The sequence below is a fragment of the Aethalodelphis obliquidens genome, unplaced genomic scaffold (assembly GCF_003676395.1).
Source record: "Aethalodelphis obliquidens isolate GAN/ISIS:26980383/991018 unplaced genomic scaffold, ASM367639v1 scaffold5, whole genome shotgun sequence".
In the NCBI taxonomy this organism is placed as follows: Eukaryota; Metazoa; Chordata; class Mammalia; order Artiodactyla; family Delphinidae; genus Aethalodelphis; species Aethalodelphis obliquidens.
This window is the reverse complement of record NW_020837949.1, coordinates 32,543,997-32,569,916: the sequence shown is the minus strand read 5'-3', so window position 1 is coordinate 32,569,916 and position 25,920 is coordinate 32,543,997. Positions and strand designations below refer to the sequence as shown.

The 25,920-nt window shown below is 38.8% G+C and overlaps 1 protein-coding gene across 2 annotated transcripts in view; it reads left to right on the top strand.

Annotated features, from left to right (window-relative positions):
* Positions 1-7,084: 7,084 nt before the first annotated feature.
* CAPZA2 (capping actin protein of muscle Z-line subunit alpha 2) overlaps positions 7,085-25,920 on the top strand; it is a 56,693-nt gene continuing 37,857 nt past the window's right edge. Inside the window, exon 1 of one of the 2 annotated variants that reach the window (XM_027102121.1) lies at positions 7,085-7,327. In XM_027102121.1, coding sequence (XP_026957922.1) covers positions 7,289-7,327 — 39 coding nt within the window. In that variant the 5' untranslated portion in view covers positions 7,085-7,288. The remainder of the gene's footprint in view (positions 7,328-25,920) is intronic. The other variant, XM_027102122.1, reaches the window with a different exon arrangement.

Sequence of the window (25,920 nt, the reverse complement as noted above, 5' to 3'; positions counted from 1 at the left end):
AAACATTTCTGAATGCACATGAACCACTGTGGTACCCCCAGAGAACTAAGAGGAAGTAATTTGGGCAAATACTCCTACAGTTCTTTGGATTAGACCTGAGTCAGCGTACAGTTTGTTTGTAGGTTGGTGTGGCTTGGGGAAACACAAATGACAAGCTTCTTTTTCTGCTATACTGTTATTCTGCTATTACTGAGTCCAAATAAGGGTTAAAAGTATTACCAGACATAAAGGGTAAAAAAATCAAAGATGTCGGACCCCTCCTTTTACTTGCTACTAGCAAATCTGTTCATTGTGTTGGTTCATCTTTCCAGGTCAGTGGTCTGCCTTAATTTTTACTCATGCCCCATAATTTACATTTGTCATATAGGGAGATTTTTTTTAAAGTGAGAAATTAGTCTAATATTCTTTATCCATGTTGTTTTTAAGACCAGGCAAGAAATCATACTTATTAATTTGTTCCATAAATACTGTTTGAATTAGGTACCACATTAAGTGGATTAAAAAGATGAAAAAGAAACAGTCCTGTGTTGAAAAAGAAACAACATGCATGGGAATGATGAACACTAGATTCAGGTTAGTGGCTACCCATGGGAAGAAGAAGAAAGGGAATGGGATCTACAAGGGGTAAAACATGCTTTTTTTTTTTTTGTATATCTGACATCTTAATAATAATTAAGTAAATGTAAATAAATAGAAGCTTTAGTATTTCCTTGCCTCACCCTAAAGGACCACCTTGGTCAGTCACCATGCTCTATACTTCATTTGGGACATTGTGTGAAGAGACTGAAGGCTTGAACTTACAGTAACAGAGAAATTAAAGAGCAGAAAATTAACTAGATATTTAAGTGGCGACTAAATAATGGAGTAGTAAAGAGTAGGAGGTATGATTTGGGGGTTGCTGAGGAAAAAGTTTGTTTTCCTGTTCTGGAGTCCCAGAGCCACATTTTAGGGCAATCTCTAGACCCCACATGGGTGGCTAGCTCAATTTTTTAGCTCTCATTTAGGGATGTGAAATGAAAGAGTCTTTCAATCAATATGCTTTCCAACAACAATTTTTTTAAGCACTTATGTGCCAGACTCTGTATTTATCAGACAGCTAATTAAGACAGGCTATGTTCTTAAGGAGTGGATTAGTATTATAATATGATGATTATAGCTAACATTTGTTGAAACCTTTGCTAATGCCTGTGCTGGGTGCTAAGCACTTTGCCTGTATTATCTCATTAAATCCTCACAACAGTCCTATGAGGGAGGGACCATTGTTACTTCCAAGGTATAGATGAAGAAACCGAAGCTTCCAAAGTAAGTTGCCCAGTTAACTAGAGCTGGAACCGAGATCAGAACCCAGGATTTACTGATTATAAAATCTGTACATCTTACCACTAGAGTACATGGCAAAAATCCATGGAAAACTTTCCATTGGAATCTCGAAAAAGAAATTATTAGCTTTAGCCAGAGGATTCAATGTGGGATTCATGGAAAAAAGGGATAACGGAACTGAATTTTAAAGGATATGCAGTGGCAAAGAACATTCCAGAAAGAGTTTCTGCAGAGACCTGAGAGAATGTGATGCATAAGTAAATAGCTTTGTGTGTTTCAGAGACATTTGCATTTGGGGCAGTGGAAGAGGAGGGTTTAGTGAGGTTGGTAGGAACCAAATTATGAAGGACAACATATTCAGGAAGGAGGAGGAATTTAAAAATCAGCTTCTTCAAATGGACTTGAGGACACGGGGAGGGGGAAGGGTAAGCTGGGACGCAGTGAGAGAGTGGCATGGACATATATACACTACCAAACGTAAAATAGCTAGCTAGTAGGAAGCAGCCACACAGCACAGGGAGATCAGCTTGGTGCTTTGTGACCACCTAGAGGGGTGGGATAGGGAGGGTGGGAGGGAGACGCCAGAGGGAGGAGATATGGGGATATATGTATATGTAGAGCTTTGTTATAAAGCAGAAACTAATACACCATTGTAAAGCAATTATACTCCAATAAAGATGTTAAAAAAAAAAGTTGCAATATCAAAAAAAAAAAGATTCCTTGGTATTTCTGGAATGATCCATGTCAGGCTTCTCCAAGGGTTCCACTTGTATAGACCTTTTCAAATCCATCTGAGGAAATGGACTACAGGTAGGACACACACAGCTGCAAGTAACAAATAGTTCAGGCAATTATTTGACTTAGCAATTACTTTGAAAATATACATGATTTTTAACACTTTTCTACTGCCATAAAGGACATTATATGAGACCAGTTGTGTGCATTGATCATGAAAGACTAACAACCAAATAACACTGTCTAACACTGGCAGTTTTTCTCAGAAGTGAGGTAAGCCATACTTTTTTTTTTTTTTTTTTTTTTTTTAAGCCATACTTTTAAAACTATGGATATTAGTTTTAACATGGTGTTACACAAATCTATATCTGGTGCAACTATTTAGTAGTTCATCATTGATACTTAAAGGATGTTTATTCTATTATACATTATATGATTGTGATATATATTTAGATTATACATATTTATACATGAGTGTGTGTGTGTGTGTGTGTGTATTAAGCTAAGAACATGAGTTTAACCATAAGGACAGTTGGGTTCTAAAATAATATCAGGGACTTCCCTGGCAGTCCAGTGGTTAAGACTTCGCCTTCCAGTGCAGGGAGTGCGGGTTTGATTTCTGGTCGGGGGGGCTAAGATCCCACATTCCTCTTGGCCAAAAAATCAAAACATAAAACAGAAGCAATATTGTAACAAATTCAATGAAGACTTTAAAAATGGTCCACATCAAAAACATCTTTAAAAAAAAATATCAGCTAGATTGCAATTTTTATCAATTCATTTAATTTATCCAAAGCTCAACTTACCTGTAAAATGAGAGATTTGCACTAGATGGATTCTAGGATTGTGATTCTATGAAATTAGGTAACCTCTGACCTTGACAAGCTTAAAATTAGTTGAGGACATAGATCACATCCACAGGAAAATAGATTAAGAAGCATATGAGTAATTTAAAAACAAACACTAAAAAGGGAAGAATTTTTTTTTTAACCAGTTTCTGGTGCAGATATTTGGGAAGGTCAAGATTACACCACTAACAAGTAGAAGACAGGTGAGTTTAAAAATTAAATGAGAGAGCTTCCCTGGTGGCGCAGTGGTTGAGAGTCCGCCTGCCGATGCAGGTGACACGGGTTCGTGCCCCGGTCCGGGAAGATCCCACATACCGCGGAGCAACTAGGCCCGTGAGCCATGGCCGCTGAGCCTGCGCGTCCTTAGCCTGTGCTCCGCAACGAGAGAAGCCACAAGAGTGAGAAGCCCGCGTACTGCAAAAAAAAAAAAAAGAAAAGAAAAAAATTAAAGAAGGGTAGCAATTCTTAGTAGATAGAATTGTATAAGGGGAAAATGTTTCTTTTTTTCCTCTCTTCGTCATAAAATAACTGATTATCAAGAATACCAGGGCTTCCCTGGTGGCACAGTGGTTGAGAGTCCGCCTGCTGATGCAGGAGACACGGGTTTGTGCCCCGGATCGGGAAGATCCCACATGCCACGGAGCGGCTGGGCCCGTGAGCCATGGCCGCTGAGCCTGCGCGTCCGGAGCCTGTGCTCTGCAATGGGAAAGGCCATGGCAGTGGGAGGCCCGCGTACCGCAAAAAAAAAAATTACCAGAGCATTTCTACCTGCAGCCATTATAATGTCATTCCATATATGTACCTATTTTGTGTGATGGCTTGAAATCGTCCTAGAATTCCTAGATTATGTGAATTCTATAATTCCTTTTAATTGTATCAAGAGGGTTATATTGGGAGGTTTTTGAAAGGATTATCAGAAATTATACATAATTGCTGGTTGTGTCACTATGGGGAACCCATGTAAAGTATCACCAAGGTTACAATTATAAACATAGTCTGACTCAAATTATTACCAGACATTACCAGATTTGGGTGAGGTTTCTAAAGGAAGAGAGCAGCAATTAGTCAAGCAACACATTTACTGAGTACCCACTGAGTACAAATTATTGATATTAAGCGTTGCTGAGTAAACAGAAACCAAAAAACAAAACAAAACACAACAGAAGTACTGTTGATGAAGTAGGTGGTGGTGAAGAAAATTGATGGGATGGGAGAGTAATCACCTTCATTCAGTTTTATTTGGTGGAGAGTGCCTAGGCTTTAGAGAGGATGAAAGAAAGATCTCAAAGTGGAAAGAACATGGGATACGGAATATGATGCTTGGGGTCGAATCCCAGTTTAGTCACTTAGGTACAACCTTGGACAAATATTTTGTCTCAGTTTTTTCTCCTCTAAAATGGGTATAATAATGCTGATACATACCTTCTTTCAGGAGGCTGCAGTGAGAAATCAATGAAGAAATTGTTTTTAAACTGTAAAAAGTAAACATTTTATTTACATCCAGTGAGGTCCTTGACCAAACGGTGTGGTTTATTCTTTGTCATGTCTTCTCTGCACGGTTTACCCTTAACAGGACACCTGCTTTTGCCTGCACGTGTCAGCAAGCTTCCCCTTCCTTTCTCTCCCCTAATGGACTATGAGCTTTTTAGTAGCATGGCTTCTGTTTGCTTTCCATCCACAAGAAACAGTGATTTGCACACCATGACCATTCAATAGATTACTCAATAACAAAGTTTTACATAGGAACAGTTATTTGAGCTCTTTAAGGTAGTCTCACATGTGTCATTTACATGCAGCTGTCAGATTCATCTTGCTAGACATATTTCTGATGGTGTCATGTCACTGTTCAAAACTTGCCAAGTGTCTCATTTTCTACTGAATAATGTCTTTTTTAAATATACTTTTTAAAATTGAAATATAGTTGATTTACAATGTTGTGTTAGTTTCTGTTATACAGCAAAGTGATTCAGTTATACATATATATTCTTTTCCATATTCTTTTCCATTATGGTTTATTACAGGATATTGAATATAGTCTCCTGTGCTATACAGTAGGACCTTGTTGCTGGTCCTGGTTATACTGGTTTGTATCTGTTAATCCCAAACTCCTAGTTTATCCTCCCCCACCCCCTTTCCCCTTTGGTAACCATAAGTTTGTTTTTTTTTAATTTGTATTGGAGTATAGTTGATTTACAATGTTGTGTTAGTTTCAGGTATACAGCAAAGTAAGTTATACATATATCCACTCTTTTTTTTTTAAGATTCTTTTCCCATATAGGCCATTGTAGATTATTGAGTAGAGTTCCCTGTGCTATACAACAGGTTCTTATTAGTTATTTATTTCATATATAGTAGTGTGTATATGTCAGTCCCAATCTCCCAATTTATCCCTTCCCCCATTATCCCCTGGTAACCATAAGTTTGTTTTCTATGTCTGTGAGTCTGTTTCTGTTTTGTAAGTAAATTCATTTCTGTCACATTTTAGTTTCCACGTATAAGTGATATCATATGGTATTTGTCTTTCTCTTTCTGACATCCTTCACTTAGTATGATAGTCTCTAGGTCCATCCATGCTGCTGCAAATGGCATTATTTCATTCTCTTTTATGAGACTGAGAAATATTCCATTGTATATATGAACCACATCTGCTTTATCCATTTATCTGTCAGTGGACATTTTAGGTTGCTTCCATGTCTTGGCTATTGTAAATAGTGCTGCTGTGAATGTTGGGGTGCGTGGATCTTTTCGAATTAGAGTTTTCTCTGGACATATGCCCAGGAGTGGGATTGCTGGATCATATGTCAACTCTATTTTGTTTTTTGAGGAACCTCCATACTGTTTTCCACAGTGGCTGCATCAATTTACAGTCCCACTAACAGTGTAGGAGGGTTCCCTTTCCTCCACACCCTCTCCAACATTTGCTATTTGTAGACTTTTTAATGACGGCCCTTCTGACTGGTGTGAGGTGGTACCTCATTGTAGTTTTGATTTGCATTTCTCTAATAGTTAGCAATGTTGAGCATCTTTTCATGTGCCTATTGGCCATCCATATGTCTTTTTTGGAGAAATGTCTATTTAGGTCTTCTGCACATTTTTTGATTGGTTTGTTTTTTTGTTATTGAGTTGTATGTGCTGTTTGTATATTTTGGAAATTAATCTCTCGTTGGTCACATCATTTGCAAATATTTTCTCCCAGTCTGTATTTAATATACTTTTAATTGAGATATAATTGACATGTAACATTGTATTAGTTTTAGGTGTACAACAAAATGATTAAAATCTTAACTCCTATCTGAGCTCTAAGGTCTTGCTACTCAACCTGTGGTCTCCAGATCGGTAGCACTGGCACCACCTGGGAGCTTGTTAGAAATGCAGATTCTTCAGCCACATCCCAGACCTGCTGAATCAGCAACTGCACTTAACAAGATTCCTAGCCAATTCATATATACAGCTTTAACTACATCTTCATTCTCTTGCTAAACTTGAAGATTCAGAAGTAGGGTTAGATTTAGCAAATAAAATTAGCAGACATCCAATAAAGTTTGAAAACAATGAATAATTGGTATATCTCAAATGCTTCATGGGACATACTTATACTTAAAATATATGTTCATTGTTTATCTGAAATTCAACTTTTACTGGGCTTTTCTGTATTTAATCTGGCAACCCTATTCAGAAGGGTACGATCTATGTTTAACATAACTCTTTATTCCCCTGCAATAGTGCAGAGCCTTCCCCAACTTCTTAATATGTTCGTTTAAGGAACAGACAATGAGTTTCTTCAGAACTGAGGTTTCTCTGGCTTTTACTTAACATTGTATATCTCCAGAAGCGAACACAGTATCCCACACACAATAAAGGACCAGCAGTTATTTCTTTAATGAATATATCCAGAACATCTTCCAATTATGTACTGGGTTGTATGTGCATATTTTAAAGAAGGCCGAATATTTTTCTCGTAATCTTTTTTTTAAAACCAGAATGTTTAAAAGCTATTTGTGCACTTTCTCACATTTTAGCTGGCGGAGTTCAGGATTTGATGGGAGTATAATCAAGGGCTCAGCATGTACTCATCGCAGACTGGGTCCATACGGTCACTGGTGGGGAAAGAATCCTAGACTCAGGATACCGACAAGCCTGCCTCAGGCGGAAGTAAGCAACTCCTCCCGGTTCCTGGGCCTCGGAGGCACCCGCGCACGCGCACAGCCGTGCTCTGGCCCCGTGAGGCGGGCGGAGGGAGGCGGAGCTCACGGGGCGCGTGCGCGGCGGCCGGGGCTGTGGGCCCCTCCCTTGTCGGGGTCGCGCGGCGCGGAGGACCGCACCGAAAGGGGGAAGTCAGGTGGCCGCTGCTGCCGCCGCCGCCGCGGTTTGTCGCCAGAAGGAAAATGGCGGATCTGGAGGAGCAGTTGTCTGATGAGGAGAAGGTAAGGGCCGCGGGGGCGGCAGAGCCCATCGGTCCGGGAAGCCAGTAGAGCCCCGCCGTATCAGCCCGGAGTCTGGCCGCCGGGGAAGGGCATTGGTCGGTGCCCCCGGCTGCCCTTCTTCCCCTCTCCTCGCTGCGCCCGAGTGCCTGCCCCTGTCAGTCACCCGAGGCCCCGCGCGGGGGCAGGTCTCCGCCAGGCCTGCTCGCTCCGCTCCTTGTAGGGTGTGTGCTCCGAAAATAGGTAGCGGGAGCTGGGCGGCGGCGGCGGCGGCGGCGGCGGGCGGGGGCCGGGGGCGCGGAGGGCGGCGGCCGCTGGGGACCCTCTCCCCGCGCATGGGCCACGGGGGCCCTGCGCCAGGGTCGGGGACTGCAGAGGGGTCTGGGTCCCGGCCTGGGAGCGGGCCAAGGACAGTACTCAGCCCGATGGCCTGGCCGGAGAGGGTGGCCGGGGTGAGGGCTAAGGGGGAAAAATTGCTTAGGAAGCAGACCTTGACTTCTCTCTTCTAATCTATCCTCCCACAAGCAAACTGCTTTCTTTCCTGGGTCCTACGTTTTTTTTCCTTTAGTCGTGGAAGTCTCTCTCTCTTTTTTTTTTTTTTTCTTTTTCGGTTTTAGCTGTAGGCAACGAAGTTGCTCATAAAAAGACACCCCCCTCCCCACGGTTGTTTGCTACTCTTGTTGGCAGTAGCCGCTCTGGGGGCCGACTTGGTAGCGCCCCGTGGTCCTGCTAGGACTTCTTCCGAAGAGGGGAGATTGTGGAACTCCTTTTACTGTATCTTAGATGCTGTGACAGCATTAGAACCAGATGAACGACTTAAGTTCTCAGGCATTTGAAGTAAGAAATCTGATCATTGAACTGGATCTCTCTTATTCGCGGTTTCCCTTGGCCTCTGTGAGGCCCCATTCTCCAGAGTGTGTTTTGGGACACAGGGGTACCCTCCTAATTTTAAGTATTTCCTGCACAGGTCCTTGATGTTTCTCAAACTCAGAAGTAACTGACATAACAATGAATAAGATAGTTAAAGTTTTCGAAGACTCCACTCTTAATTTAACAGGGCTCATTTTTAAGTTCCAAAGCAGTAAAGCCATGTATGAAACACAAAAAAATAACTGGTGTTTAAGAAATCCTCATGTAAGTCTACGGGTATTTTCGGTTGGAACGCTCTGCTCCAAGTGTTTTTATATCCTGTGTTCTTGTACTGAAATGTCATGTTCTGTCTTCTTCCCGATGTGAACGTGCAGCAGTCAGCCTTATCTTCAGTTCCGGAAATCTTTTTTACCTCTGTGCTCTTTGGTGAAAGTGATAATAAAACGACAAAATGGGGAGAGCAGCAAGATTCTCCATAATCCACAGTCCTGGTAGGCAGATCCCTGTATACACAAAAGTTGCTGTGCAGTATTCACACGTGTAATATTGGTAAATAACCATAAATGGGTAACTGAAAATGTATGCAGGTGCTCACACACATTTAAAATTAAGTAGTACTAAAAAGTTTTTTAAAGGGATTGTCATGTTTTTTATTCTGCTGTTGGTAAGTGGTGATTAGTAGCTCAAGTGGCTAGAAATCTAGCTGAGGAGAGAGTACTCAGTGTGGGAGTTAATATAGGCCTGCCATGTGTTGTAAAGACCTAAAATAGCAAAGTTTTTTCAAAATGATATGACAGGATTTCTTGTCATCCGGCACTCTCAGGGCACTGAGCTCCATAAAGGTGTGGGGCTGGGTGGGAAGGGGTCTTATTCTCTATGCTCGCCCAACACCATGTTTTAACAGTAAATGAATGAAAACTCCAATTTGAAGGAATTTTGTGGGTTTGTTTTTATTTCGAGTTTTGTAAGACTATTCTGTGGATATTTTGCATATAAATTTCTGATCACATCTTTTAGTAATTTAAGAAAAATATTAACCAAACTGTGAGGTTAAATTGAAGTAACTGGTAAAGTGAAATTCTAACAGTCTTGTCACTTTATTTAAATGTTCTTTTTAATCTCTTGGGAGGAGGACCTTGCATATAGAATCAGAAATAGGATTTAAAGGTGTTATTTTTTAAACTAATATTTAAATCATTTTACTTTTCCTGCCACCTTGTTTGTAATTTTCAAAAATAAGTTTTTAATACTTAATTTAAAGCTCTTGGAATTTCCATTACTGACTGTGGAAGTAAGGAAGGGAAGCTGTTAAGACTTAGTAGTACCATACTTTGTATATGCCTGGTTCAGTTAGACAATACATTTGTTAATTTGTTGTAAATTTGAGCTAGGTTTGATTATTACCATTGCACAAATAAGTAAAATAAATTTTTAAAAGCTTTAAGTAATTCACGGAAGGACCCCTAAGTAGGAAGTGCAAAGGCGGTATTTAAGCCTGAGTTTGTCTGAATCCAAAGTTGATGCTCTTGTGACATTACACTTCTTAACAATTGATGATAGAATCCTTTTCTGGATTTATCTCTTTGTGTTAAATTTGACAGCTTAATTTGGAAAAGGGAGAAACAATAGTTCTCTTTGTTTTTAATAGAAATTGTAAATGCCAAACACTAAATAGTGTTGAGTTTTAAATTTAATTTGTGTTTGATCGTTTTAGAACAAAGTTTATTATTGTTTGACACATTTAAAAGTTTTATGCTGTTGGTGTAGTTTCATATATGTCCTGTGGTAGGAAGCATTTTAGAAATTAATCTAGAATAATATCTTTGCTTTTTTCAGTTACATACAGTTGCTTTTTGAGGATACCGGTATGAAATGTAATAACCTTTTCACTTTTGGCCACTGGGTTAGTAGGAAATAAAATTATCTGAAGAAGCACAATGAAGTTGTTTAGTTATTCATTTGTCGTGGTGTGTCCTACAGACCTTTTTACATAGTTACAGAAACTCTGGGTTAGAACAGTTCATGTTTTCCCCTCCTGGGTCAGCTGCACTGTACAGTAAAGCATTTTTTGTGATTGAAATTATATGAAATTGTGGTATAAGGCTCAGATAAGAACTATTCCCAAACTGCTCTCTAAGTGAGAAATCCTGGAAGTCACTTGAAGCTTTGGAAGACACCTTACCACCGCCCCCGCCCCCCACCATCCTCTTCTACCTTCCCCCAGTGAGTAGAGTGATCCGCTCGCGTAGCTTCAGCTTTTGTATCTTTGCAGATGTCTCAAGTACCTAGCTCAGCCCTGCTTCTCCCCTTAGCACTGGTCACACATTTTTATCTGCTGGTCCTCTTCCACAGAAGACAGTTAAGGAGATATGCTCAGATGGAACCTGCCTGAAAGTAAATTCATAAACTCCCCCCTCTCTGTCCCTACACAAAGCAGGGCAGATACCCATCTCTTTCTGCTCATATTTCTCTTTATGACTCTGTTCCCATTATTCAAGTTATCCAGGTTTTTAACTTCAGCTTTAACTTTTTTCCTCCTTGTGCTCTCTGTACCTTACACTTAGTTTCCAAACCTTGTCACTTCCATCAGAATATGTCTTACAGAAATTATTTCTTGCTTGAAAAGTTCATTTATATTAATATTTGATTTATAACCTCTCAATTGACCAGACCATTAACAGTTTATGTTATGAACTACTGTTGTTTAGTAACAAACTTGTACTGTATGAACAGAATGCAAATTGATTGTACCTGTTCTGTGACTACACAGTTGAGGAAGAAACAAAGCTAAGGGAGGAAAAGTAAGGTTAGAAGAATGACTCATATCTGTTTTATTTGCCACTGCTGGACTTTTATTATAAACTTTCTAGACAGATCCCTCCATCTTCCTATCATTTTTCTACTCCCAAACTTTTAGTTGCTGCATCCTCCATTGCCTTTACAAGGAAGCCCAACTCTTGAAAATGGTGTTCATGTCCTTGTATTCCATTCTAACCTAAATAGTTCTGACATTTCCAATATATACTGTTATTTAATCATGCTGTGAATTCAAAGAGACCTGCATGCTAGTCCATGCCTAGCACATGGAGTAAATTATTTAATCTCTCAGCAGCTTCAGTTTCCTCTAAAATGTGGGGATATAACAAATTATATTCCCCATTAAACTTTTATAAGTGCACATGTTGCCTGGCATGTAGTAAACACAATAAATTTTAGTTATTTTTCTCTGCTCATGACTTACCTGCTTTGAGCATTGATACTGCTCCCCGATCTATCCCCTTTTTTGAAAGATGAAAAATTACTCTTCCTTCAAGATTTAGCTCAGATCACATGGCTAGTTTTCTCTCTCTCCTGAACAACTGTTTTCTCTCTCTCCTGAACGCTGAAACACATCATTAATGTTGAATACAGTTTTGCATAGTAGTTATCTGTTTACCTGTCTTTTTTCCTGTATTCTGTTGAATTCGTTAGTGCAGAAATGTCATCTTTAGCATCTGTCAGTGCAATGTATGTGATGAGTACAATGGTTCAGTGAGTGAATGAACAAAGGAGTAATGAATTTACAAAATTAAGAAAAAAATAACAGTTTTATGAAAAGAAGTAGCATATAAAGGTAAGTTTTGGAGGGAAAATCTAGTATGCCTACATTTTTCACTTCTAAATAGTGTTATAGATTTTAAAGATTTAGGTAGTTAAATGAAATTCCTGGTGCTCCTTGAGGTGCAGGTGGTGATATTGGCTATGGTTCAAATCACTTACACATGCTAAATATTTATAAGCAGTTTGTATACTTCTCCCCCACACACAATCATAATGTGGCTTCAGAAGTTTTGTTTGTATGTATTGATAAAAGCAATGTAAGCTGCCATTATATTCCATCATGATTAATGTAAAATCAGTAGTGTTCTTATTAACTAAAAAGTAAACTCAACCAGTAAGCGATTAATGTAGAAATTATTCATTCCTAATTTCATTCTGTAGGTGAATGAATTCTGTCATTGCACCAATAAAATGTAAAAATTCCTACAGCAAGCAGAAACTTGATAGCTGCTGCAGCATTAGTGGAGTTTTTTAGACTTTGCACACTAAAGCAAATTTGTAGTACATTCTCAGTGCATTGGGGAGTCATTTCTACTTAAAATAAAGGTGGTTATATACATAGAAGAACATGGTATATATTACAGAAAAATCCGAACGAACTTTTTGGCCAACCCAATAAAAACGCTTAGTACAAAGGTAGTTTTTAAGGTTGAAAAGCATGATGGGAAAACTTGACCTGTGGTCCTGACCTAAAAGCTTAATTGCCTGAAGCAGTAATTTATTGCAAGAGATTGATGCATATCAAAGAAAATAGGGGTTCCATGGAACCACTTATAGTTGTCAAAAAAGGAGAATTTCATTAATTTTATTCTGAAGGGTAGAACTACAGTCTTCATATTCTTTCTCTTAAGACATTTATTTATATGCTCTACTGTGAACCCTATGGCTGAGAACTTCTCTTGCACATTTTAGTTCATAATGTTTCTACTGAAAATGAATAGAATTAATTTTTGAAAACTACCCCTACATTTATTCATTTACCAAATATACCATATTTCATTGATTTCACTACTCATCATTTTCCATATTTTAAGATCTCTGAAATCAGGCTGCATTGTACAATCATGGCTTGTGATACAGGTAGCATTTTTCCTTTTTTTTAGTGACCCATGAAATTATGAATCTTTCATTGATTGTGAATCAGGGTAAGCAAGGATATAATGCAATAACAAACAAACTAAAATCTCAACGTGAGGGTGTTGGTGGTGGGGGCTTTTCGTGGCATCTCCTCACTCGTTCTGTGTGTGTCTAGTGTGGGTCAGCAGCAGAAGGGCCCTGCTCCACAAAGTCACATAGTTGTAGGCTCTTGGAGGATTTCAGTCTAAACGTAGGCTTTTTGATATGATACATATGCATAATGGAATATTATTGAGCCATGAGAAAGGAGGATATCCTACCATTTGCAACAACATGGACCTTGAGCACCTTGTGCTAAGTGAGATAAGTTAGAGAAAGACAAGTACTGTACAATATCACTTATATGTGGAATCTAAAAAAGTCAAACCTGTTTAAAAAAACAATAAAATGGTGGTTACCAGAGAATGGAGGGTGGGAGGGATAAGATTAATGGTGTTTAAGGGTACAGACTTGTAATGAGTAGTAAATAAACCATAGCGATCTGATGCACAGTATAATGAATGTAGACAGTACCATTGTACTACAGTGATGTGGTAAATATTGCTTTAGTCGCCATCATACTACATTATGTAAATGTATGAAAGTAACAGGCTGTACACCTTAAATTTACAAAATGTAGCATGTGAAATTTACCTCTCCTCCCCCCGCCCCCCAAAAAAAGGCTTAGGCTTTTTATCACTGTCCCCACACCAGTGGGAAAGAAATGCAATGAATACCATACTGGGTTTTAAAGCTCCCCCCTACCCACACACACCCTAAGAGACTCACTGCACTTCTGCTCAGATTTCAATTAGCTTAAGCAAGTTATATCTATAAACCTCATTTCAGAGGGGGCAGGGAAGAAGAAGAGAAATGCAGTATTTGTGAATAGCAGTAATGATTCTATAGATTAAGTTTTAGACTCACTGAAGGTTGGTGATTTGATTACCTGGTTGGTAGACACAGTGCAAGACTACAGATTCAAGGATGAATCAGACATATGTAACATATATATTATACAGGGTCAAAAAGCAATAAGTCCATGGACATTCAGAAGATGGAGAAGTTACTTCTGCCTAGGAGGATGGTAGGTATCAGTTGAGGTACAAGCTCATGTCAGAGAGCACAGCACAGGAAGAAAAAACAGAAAAGTGGGAATGAGCAGGAAATATGAGTTATATCTCAAGTACTTTGCAAGTAAGAGATGCAAAGATGAATTGTGCTGTTAAACAGCACAGATTTTCTCAGCCTCAGCACTATTGACATTTGGGCCAGATAACTCTTTGTTGTAGGGGTGTCCTGTGCATTTTAGGATGTTTGGGCATCCTTGGCCCACATGATGCCAGTAGCACCGCAGTCACGACAGTCACAAATGTCTCCTGTAGTACAAAATCGCCCCTGGTTGAGAACCACGGGTCTAGACAGACTGGAGCTAGTGAGACCAGTTGGGAAACTGAGTTAAGTGTTAGGACCAGATTTAAAGTAGTTTTACAAGACACGGAGGAAAAAAATGATTGCTAACATTTCAGAGTTGGAATCAACGAGACATGGTGAGTGAATGTAGAGAAAGGGAAGAATCAGCGGTAACTGAACATTAAAATCTGGTTGACTGGGAAGTGGAACCACCACTAACAGCTAAAGAACACACAGGAGAGAAGATGCACAGCTCGGGGGAATAATGGTGAATTTTGTTTGGGTTCTACTAAGTTTGAGATGCTAGCAGAATGTCTATGTGAACATGCGTAGCAGATAGGGAGATGTAGAAATGGAGCTTGGAAAGAGATCAGGCCCAGAGATTATATAGATTTGGAAATCCTCTCTGTGGGTTAAAGCCAGGAGATTGGAATAGCTTTTAGGAGAACAAGTTCAGACATAGGGGAGGAGAGGGCAGAGAGCATATACTTTTGGATACTTTCATTTAAGGCATAAGAGAAGGAGAGAAACTAGAAGGTGAGGAGTGATCTTTGAAGTAGAAGTGTATACCTAGCACAGAGTAGGTGCTCATCTCACAGAACTTGAAGAGAATTTCCAGAAGGAGCAGTGAAGTATTGCAGAGAGATTAAAAAGGAATATAGAATTGAGAAGAGCCTTTGGCTTTAAGAGAAATGGATGAGAAACAATTTATATCTCCTATATGCCAATATCTACTGTATTAATTAATTTCTCAATTGTCAGAGCAACCTTGTTATTATCTGTATCTTGCGTATGGTAAGACTGGTGTAGATGAGGCCAACTATTTTAAGTGGTAGACTAGAGATCGTTGCTGGCCTTTAAGAGAGCAGTTTAATGGCCTTTCAGTCTTGTGTACGTTGTAGTTCAGTAACCATACTCAAAGACCTCCCTCACCTTCTTTTGTATTCTTGCCTATCTCTGTTCCCTTAGCAGTTTGTACATACCATTGTTATAACATTTACCCATTTTAATAGGTTTCCTGATGTTCTTATTTCCTGCGTTTTTCAGGGACAGGCCCTGTGTCTTATTCATCTTTGTAATTGCAGTAGAGTGTGTGGCATATATTATTATCAGTGACTTCAACTCTGGTTGCACATGAGAGTCAACTGGAGAGTTTATAAACAAACATGGATGCACAGGCTTGACTCATGGGTGAGGCCTGGAGCGTCTGTACTTTTTTCAAAAAAAGCTTCCCAGATGGTTTGAATGTGCCACCAGGATTGAGTTTCACTGTATTAGGTGCTCAATAAATGTTGACTAAAGGATAAGAAGAGGAGACAGTAAGTATAAATTACTTTTTCCCCCTATATTAGTCTTTTAATTAATTTTTCAAGCTTTTTAAAATTGAAGTATAATTTACAGTATTATATTAGTTTTGGGTGTACTTTTTGGGTGTACCATGAAGTGATTTGATATTTTTTATACGTTACAAAATGGTCACCATGATAAGTCTAGTTACCATTTGTCACCACGCAAAGTTGTTACAATATTATTGACTATATTCCCTATGCTACACATTATATCCCTGTGACTCATTTATTTTACAGCTGGAAGTTTGTACATCTTAATCGCCTTCCCCTATTAAAGTATAAATCATTCTTGAAAAAAATTCAGTAATGAAACCAAAGAGAAAGAGTAGATACTACTTCATTTTTTCCTACTGTTTCATTTTAGGGGTACTTTTTTTTTTTAGATAGAAAAACTTTAGGAGTGTTTGTGGGCTGAGGTGAATGATTCAGAGGACAGAAAAAAATTGAAAATATAAATAATAGTTTGTATAACTTTCTCAGTTAATAATGCCTACTTTGGATTCATAGATTTCTTAATATTTTAAATAAATGGTAAAAACATATTTAAAGAAATAGTTGTTGAATTCAGTGGATGACCTAGTTGTAGATTAAGTGATATGGGCCCTGTTTTTAATTACTATTCAAAATGGTAATTATAAAGGAAAAAAATTCTTAAGGAAAACATCAAAACAAATTACGTCTTTTACGTATACTCAGATTAAAATAAATTAGTCTATAACACAGACATGCAATTAATGATCACTTGATCATAAACTATTTAAATAATGATCGAGTTTTAAAAAGTATTTTTTCTATTTTTATTTTACTTTTAACTCTCAAAAAGGCATAGGGAATTTTTAGAGAGTTATGGGAAACAATGTCAAATAATTCTTGTAGTTGAAGTAGAAAAATTCATAATAGCTCTTTTTAACTTTACTGCTGGTCTCTAAGACAGTGACCCTTTTTGGGAATCACATTCCTTGAGAGTCAGGTGAGACCTATGATTCTTTTCTTCTGAGGACCAAATGCCTCAAATTTTGCATATACAGTCCCTTACAGGGCAGTGGGTACAATATCTGGCAGCCTATCAGAATCAGGTGGGGAGATTTTCAAAAATATAGATTTCTAGGTGTCAGTCCTCTGGAGATTGATTCAGTAGGTCTGGAATGGAACATGGGAATCTGTATTTTTTCAAAAGCTTTCCCAGCAAATCAACCAGGCATCCAGATTTGGGAAATCTCTGTGCTAGTGTCTCCTGCCTTGATCATGGAGGAGATAACTATGTGGGAAAATGTCCAATGTATGGAAATTAGAGGGGTTGTAGGCAGTGTTCTCAGATAAAATATAAGATGCCTGGTTAAATTGAATTTAAGATAAACAACAAATAATTTTTAGTGTAAGTATTCCCAGTGCAGTATACTTTGGGGCTAATGTAGAGTGCAGGGCTGTTCGTCTCTAGATTTAATGGTTCCAGATAGCTATTTTTTGTGGTGTGCATGTGCTTTTGTGCACAGGCACTGTCTGCTTTTTATACTTTTATCCCCTTTTTTTTCAGTTGCTCAAAGCTTTTTAAAATTTTTGTCAGCTTAATATATTTATATCTGCTTTGGTGAAGACTCCATTTTTTGCTAAAGAATTAATCTACAGACAGTCAAAATCTCCTGGATTTTACCTTAGTGTTGGTAAAAATTTTGCCAATTTACAGTGCCCAGCAAAAGCATCAGAAAAATCTGGAGAATTCATAGACACAGGTAGTTGAAGTAACATTAATTTTGTCAACAGCTTCTATAAATTGTGCCAATTGATTGACAACCTGTGGTAAATTCCCCCACCTTGTTGTACTTTCCTGTTCTAGCTGGTAATCATAAAGTTGAAGTAGCACTGCCAGATGCTCACATCTTCCAGTAACAGACATATCTTAAAGAGGCAATGAAGGCCAAGGGAATCTAGTCACTTCTATCTTTGGCATCTCACCATGAAGCTTGGCTTTACTTGAGAAAGATGCTTTCTATACAGTAATGCAAAGACTGACAGAATGAAGGACTGCAAGGCAGAAAGCTACATATGGAGTTTATTTGCATTCAGCCCACCTTCCCTTTGTTCTCCTCCCCTGAGAAGTTCTTCAGTCTTACTCAGCAGTGTAGGTATAAGATAAGATTGTAAATTTTAAGAGTGTAGTCCTAAAATTATAGTCCAGGTAGCACAGGGTGATAAAAACACTTGATGTGTTCTATTCTTTCTGAGGGATCTGTTCTTTCTGAGGAATCTATTTTTCCTGAGGGATCACCCAGGACCAAAAGCAGCAATTCAGTATTCTGTTGATATTTGTCTGGATCATCAGTCTATGCCATAATGTTACCAAGGATTTTGATCACAGCTTCTTATACCAAATGTGCTTATCTTCCATTTACATCTGTTGCAGCACTTAAAGAACCAAGGAGGGCTTCCCTGGTGGTGCAGTGGTTGAGAGTCTGCCTGCTGATGCAGGGGACAAGGGTTCGTGCCCCGGTCCAGGAAGATCCCACGTGCGGTGGAGCGGCTGGGCCCGTGAGCCATGGCCGCTGGGCCTGCGCGTCCGGAGCCTGTGCTCCACAACGGGAGAGGCCCGCGTACCGCAAAAAAAAAAAAAAAGAACCAAGGACTTGGGAACTTCTTTAGAAAAGTAAGGCATCGTTACTCCACAGGTTTTAGCCACAGGTAGTCCTTTTTCTGGGTATCGTGACTAATCTCTTTCCATCACTGTGGTAGTTTGGCTTCTACACATATTGGTCCAACATCATGTGCAAATGCCACATAATTCATCAGTATTACTTGCTTTGCTCATCACCTGGTCTCAATCAAATTGAAAATTGTGTAGAGAAACTGATTTCTCTCTGTTGGCTCAGGCTGTAAGATACGCTACACAATATGAGGGGCACCAGCTCCTCTCTATTGCCTGCAGCACATGAGGAACAATTTGTGCAGGCAGCTTCCCAGCGTTAACATAGTACTTTTTTCACTGCAATTTGAGACACTTCTGATCCTAGGTGACTATCTGCTGACATTCACAAAAAGAAAGTAACGTGTGGTGGAAAGCAGGAGACAATTTCTTGTAAGATTATCAAAGATGAACTGTTTTTTTTTTTGCGGTACGCGGGCCTCTCACCAATGTGGCCTCTCTCGCCGTGGAGCACAGGCTCTGGACACGCAGGCTCAGCGGCCATGGCTCACGGGCCCAGCCGCTCCGCGGCATGTGGGATCTTCCCGGACCGGGGCACGAACCGTGTCCCCTGCATCGGCAGGCGGACTCTCAACCACTGCGCCACCAGGGAAGCCCGAGTGAACTGTATTTTTACTCAGTGGAGAAGATAGCATTCCTTCCTTTCTTAGGGAAAGGATTTGGTAAATTCTCTCTAAGAATAGTGGAATCAACTTTGTCTGATATTGAAAGGTGACTGTCCTTACGTTTTCCCTTGTCTGAACGATTTAATGATTTACAACTGAATTCTGCCCATTTTCTTCAGATGTTTGTGAGGATTCTGATCCAAAGAAGTCTGAGCAGTCACAAACTGCCACGATGGCACAGTGGTCATTTTAGAGGAGGTCCGTTTCACTTTCAGGCCTTCTAGTTTGCTCCATCAAAGACCCTTTCTAACTACTTAATAAACCAACTTTATCTTCTTATTTCTGAACTAGCAAGGAGTTCTCTGTAGGCCAAGGAATAGAGAAGAGTGGAGGAAGGTTGCCTAAAATTGTGGAAGAGCCTGAAATTCATCTTCCACTCCACTGGCCACATACACAAGATTTTTCCCAGTTACTCACTTAGTAGACTTGCAGTAAGTATGGAGGTTTTGAAATGTTTAATTTGCATCATCCAATAATTGAAAATCTTGATCTTTATTTTCATCTGAGAAGTTTATTGATGTAAGCTTGTAGTTATTCTTAAATAAAAAATTCATTTCCTAGGAATTTTAGAGCTCTTTTTTCAAGAGATTTGATTTGTAATTTTTTTGTTCCTATAAAAGAACGTTGTTTTCTGCAGCCTTTGTCAGATTGACTCAGCTCCTTCCCTTTTTTTAATGTTGTAAATATAACTGTCAAATTTTACCCTCCTCCCTTCAAATACATGGAGGATCGGAAACTAGATAAGCACACTTGTGAATTTATGTCTGAAATAAAAATAGGGAAGATATACGAAGAATCTCTCTTATGCCCTTCTAATGTTGGGACTATATATCAGCTTATTTGCTTGCTTAAAATATATTTAAAATAACTGAGTTCCTTGCTTCTTGGTCCCCAATTATATCTTAAATTTGAGCTTCACAGATAAGTGAGATCCGGTTTATTTGCCTCCTCTGCACTCTGTTGGTGAGGGAGGGGTTCCTGCTGTAGGGTTATGGAGATGGCTGAACACACAGCACCTGACATTGGAAAGATGTGGTGAATAGCAGTCTAGTAATACAAATACTCAGCCCAGGAGATAGGGACACAGTGGAGGGAACAGAGTGAACAAGCAGAGGCCAAGGGAGGCAAGCTTTGTAGTATCAAGAAGGTAGAGTGAGGGTTCCAGCAGGAGGATGTGATTGGCTAGTTTGAATAGTTCCACAGGCTGGCAGGGAACTGAAGCCCCATACTCAGGGATGAGTAGGAACTGTGCCTGTTCCCTGTAATAAAGAGGGTTGTCTGGCTAGGGACCTTATCTGCAGGAGGAGATTGAGGATGGGAACTTGCAGTTAGGCCATTCAAGGTCCTTCTGTTTTTCCCCATATGTCAAGGCACACGTAATACTGGGCTTTAATTTTAGGCCTTATACTACGGTTCTCAGTAGTAGTACTAATCTTTTATCAGAAGTGTATGCTAATGATTGCTGTATTGAATAATACATCAAGAAGTTTTTAATAGCATAATTTGACCTTTGAGTTTTCCTTTCTGTGTGACCTTTTCTTTGACAATTTGCAAAGTTTAAGATATTCTGCTGCTGTGTACAATTTAGTCACAGTAGATGAAAGGTGGCCAAAACATACATGCAGTGATTTGGAGGCATGAAAGAAGAGTTCTTGTCTGAAAGACTGAATGGAGTGGTGAGGCTCTAGTATTGTATAGGTGGGATGAGAAAAAGAGTGGGTTGGTTGTAGGAGCTATCAAGTAGCAGAAAGAGTAAAAAGGTAATAGCTGTTAATTGAGTGCTTACTCTGTGCCAAGTACTTTTCTAAATGTATTACCTCATTTACTGCAGGTGAGGAAACTGAATTTAATTTGCTTTTGGTCCTATAGGTAGAAGTCAGTGGAGCTGTAGTCTGAGTACATACAGTCTTATTTAGGGTTTATGCTGTTAACAGTACATTTTACAGCCTTTGAATACAGAAAGGCCTTATATGTCATGCTAAGGACTTTGGACTTACCTTGTTGGCAGTGGGCCACCATTAGATGATTTTAAGCAGGAAAGAAAATGATCGGAACTTTCATTGAAAAATATCAATCTGGTGGCAGAGTGGAAAATGACTTTCGGAGAAAGATGAGATTAGAGGCAGGGCAGTTATTGTAACAATCCAGAAAGGGAATGGGTCCGAATGAAATAGAATCAAAGAAAAGGAGATTGGATTTGAGCAAGACAGACAGACACTCGATAATGTGGCTGACTGTGGGAGAAAGGGAGAAATGTGGAATTGAATGTAGGTGGTGCCGATAATTTTATGAAGAACAGAGGGAGTAGGTTTGGGTGAGACAGGCATTTAATGGAGATTTCTAATAAATGAGTTACATTTAGAAAAATGGATCTTGATCTTGAGAGAGGTTGTGATAGGTATATAGATTTGAGAGCTATTGTTATGTGGTGATAATAGAAGCAGTGGCAGTAAATGAGATTACCCAGATATTTTGGTTGTTTCTTCTGAACCATCATAGGAAGATGCTATATTGGGAGGCGGCTCTGAAAAGCCTTGGACTTCATCTGAAGAATTCATTCAAATCCCAAATCTGGATTTCTGTTTTCTCTTTTCATGAATTAAAGGTAATAACAGCCATCTAGGAAAGTAACTGTAGATGATATTTTATTTTATCTAACAGACCACAGGGGTTTTAAAAGGTTAAGAAATGATGATATATTTCATCTCCCTTAATTTACCTATGAGAAATGGAGATTTACAGAAGTTAAATCAAAACCTGGGTACAGATGGTTTGTCTTAGCTTAGATGAAAACCCAGATCTTAACTGCACATTGCCACCACAGAACTAGGAACTGGCTTTTTCTCCTGTTTTGCTACCACTGGTTTTTGAGGTAAGCAGAGTACAGAGGGAAGGGATGATTTCCAAGGGAGGAGAAAGGATGTTGGCATGTGGGAAGTGAATGCACTGCAGAAAACACAGAAATGCATGGGCGTGAGCCACAGCTGTACCACTGTAGGGCACAAAGAAGCATTTCACATATAATGTGAAAATGCCTGTATTCCAGAGCTAATTTTAGGAATACTGAACTATACTAATGCAGATATATTTATTCTCTACTACTGTTACTGCTCATACTAATATATTCACCCAAGTTTACGTAGCTAATGAGTAGTAGAAATGAAAATCCAGCTCATTCAATCTGACTCCAGAGATCATACACTCTACTGCTTCCTTATATTAGCATAAGTTTTTATGGTTTTGAATGTACATTATTTAAAAATTAACTGTCTACATACAGAATTCCATTAGTGATAACTCTTAGAATGCTCATTTCATTAAAATACTATATTCCCTGACCATCCTAAATAAATGAGAGTTTATTCTTGCTTATAGATTGATTCAACATTGATTCAACAAAAACTACCTACCAAGTTTAGAGTATAGGGCTGCCTACTGATATTATTGAATATTCAGAAGTTCCTTGAGGAAGTTACATTTTTGCAGTTACTACCTGAATGCTGAATACTAAATTCATTAGACACTTTTCAGAATTATCTTTGGAATTTATTAAAAATTATGATGTGTTTTTCATGTCCCAGACTGAAAAAAAGTAATTCACACTTTAAAAATAGTACTGAAAATAGTTACTTTCCTTTTTTTCTTTTATTTGTTTATTTATTTGGTTCAGTGGGACAAAGAAGTCCATTTTAACAAATAGCATTAGGATGGCTTGTTGATCCTTATGACGATGTAATAAAAAATGGATCTCCGTCCCACATCATATACAGAAATCAGTCCCATGTAGATTAATGGCCTAAATTCAAAGAGCAAAACTTTAAGAAACTTTAGGAAAAATGTAAGAGAAAATCCCCACAATTTAAGAGTAGAGAAGGAATATTTTTCCCCACTCTCTAAATACTTCACTGTGTTTAGGGCTGTCTCTTATATAACCACAGTACAATTATCAAAATCAAGAAATTTCACATTGATACAACATTATTGTCTCATCTACAGACCCTATTCAAATTTCACCAATTGCTCCAATTAGATCCAGGATCTAATCCAGGATTGCATTGAATTTTGTTGTAGTGTCTCCTTGGTCTTTAATCTGGAACAGTTTCTCAGCATTGTTTGTCCTTCATGACCTTACCACTTTGGAAGAGTGCAAAATGGTTATTTTGTAGACTGTACCTCAATTTCAGTTTATTTGATGTTTCCTCATGATTAGATCAGCCTATGAAGTTTTGGCAGGAGCATAACAAGTGATGTTGTATCCTCAGTACATCCTACTAGGAGGCACAGTTTTTACTATTATGATAACTTAGGTCATTTGGTAAAGGTGGTGTGGCAGTTTTCCTCAATATAAAGTTACTGTTTATCCCTTCTTAATTAAGTATCATGTAGAAAGATTCATTCACATTGTGTAAATATGCTCTTAGACTTTTACCCATTAATTTTAGCATCTCTTGATGATTTTTGCCTGCAACAATTACCATTGTTGGTCACCCCAGGTGATTTTCTAATTCAATCATTCCTTCTGCATTAATTGAAATTCTACTGTAATGAAGAGCTTCCCCCCGTTTGTTCATTCATTTCTTTATGTCAATATGGACTCATGGATTCTTATTTTATTCTGTGGGTTGCTATCATTATTTAATTTGTTGCTTGAATTGTAGCCCATAAGAAAAAGTACAAAACAAAAAGTTTAGTAGTATTTTTGTGTTATCTCAGAAAGTTGACGGGCAGAAATTACTTTTTCTCAGAGATAGTGTATACTAACATTTTGGATATTGTTTTGAATATACTGCTTTGTCTTCTGCATAAGTAACTTTAGAGTATCTGCTTTTTTCCAAGAAGCACAACAGAGTGGAACATACTTTTTATGTTATGTTTATCTTTTTGTATGTTTTATACCAAGTAATGTTTGGATCCTAGAGAAAGCAAAGAAAAAATATAGCTCTTTTAGCTTCTAGCTCTATATTAGTAGGTTAACTTTTTTTAAAAAATAAATTTATTTATTTATTTTTGGTTATGTTGGGTCTTCATCGCTGTGCACGGGCTTTCACTAGTTGCGGTGAACGGGGGCTACTCTTCGTTGCGGCAGGCAGGCTTCTCATTGCAGTGGCTTCTCTTGTCTGCAGAGCACGGGCTCTAGGCACGTGGGCTTCAGTAGTTGTGTCACGTGGGCTCAGTAGTTGTGGCTCGCAGGCTCTAGAGCGTGGGCTCAGTAGTTGTGGCACACGGGCTTAGTTGTGGCATGTGGGATCTTCCCGGACCAGGGCTTGAACCTTTGTCCCCTGCATTGGCAGGCGGATTCTTAGCCACTGTGCCACCAGGGAAGTCTCAGGTTAACTTTTTAAAACTGTTCTTCTTGATGTGATTGTTATGAAGTATGCCTGTAAACTGCCAGTCACTGACATAGGTAAGAGTTAATCTCCCATCTAGCCAAACCTTCCCAACAAAACCAAGGTATCCTCCCTCTCGCAATCTAGAATTACAGTTTAGAAATAAAATAAAAGTAATAACTCTTGGGCTTCCCTGGTGGCGCAGTGCCCCGGTCCGGGAAGATCCCACATGCTGCGGAGCGGCTGGGCCCGTGAGCCATGGCCGCTGAGCCTGCGCGTCCGGAGCCTGTGCTCCGCAACGGGAGAGGCCACAGCAGTGAGAGGCCTGCGTACCGGGAAAAAAAAAAAAAAGTAATAACTCTTGCCTGAATCCTGCTCCAATTTAGAAGGACTTGACTTCGAATAATATCACGTGGAGGAAGATGGTGGTTAATGCAGGAGATTTTGCTGTGGGCCTTAGGGATGTATCTAATAATTCACTGGGCTCATCCAGAAAAATGATAGTATTCCCAGGGGTAAATTGAGTATAGCTCCATATGTGTTAACTTGTGTAACCTTTTTTCTTTCTTGGATTTGGAAGTGGCTAGAATAAATAATTTTTAAAATTAAAAAAATGTCTGCTAGGAAGGATGGATGTAGGGGAGTGTTCAGTCTGTAGCAGTGTTTAGAAAATACCCAGATGATTGAACAGTTTCGCAGGAAGACAATTAAGCCTTTGCTGTGGTGGACACTTTCTTTTCTTCAGCACCTGAGAAATCCAAAAAACAGATTCTTCTTAGCTTGTGAAATTCACAAAGACCAGATTAAGATACTTCAGGCATAGCTGGTAAAGTCCAAGTTGTGTTTTGGGTTCTCAGCCAGACAGCTCCCATGACTTCTCAACCCTCAGTGGCACTTCTTTTGACCCACCATTCATTTTGGATATTGTGAGCAGTCTTAACGCTTTTTGGTTACTGTATGCATTTTGTGCAATAGTAAGGGCAAACAAGTCTGTAAGATAAAACTATAGAGCATTTTTGCTTTCTAGGTGAAAACCCAAAATAGAACTGACTAAAAGTCTAAATGATAGGTACCTTTTTTTGAAACAACTAAAAAATTTAAAGCTCAACAGTTAATCATATCACTAAATATGCTATACTGTATATATATATATATATATATATATATATGTATGTGTGTGTGTGTGTATATATATATACATATATATATACTGCTTGCTATCAGTACTTTAATTTTTTCAGTTTTATTGGTAGGGTATAAGTCATTAGAAGTGTTAAAAACAATTTCCTCAAAATTCTAAAAGTTTCCAAAAGAAATATTTGATAAATTCATCAACAGGTTACCACAATTTTTATTTGTTGCCTGTGGTAGTGATTAAGAATTTGTTTTAAATGCTTTCTAACATTTACCCCAGTAGAAGAGAAGGAGGAATAAGGGAACAAAGGAAATTAAGACATTTTATGGAAACATAATAGATGCCAGTGTATATTTAGTATGACTGTCTTCCATTCCCAACTCCACCCTTGCCTTTTTAAAATCATTTATTTTTTATATTTTC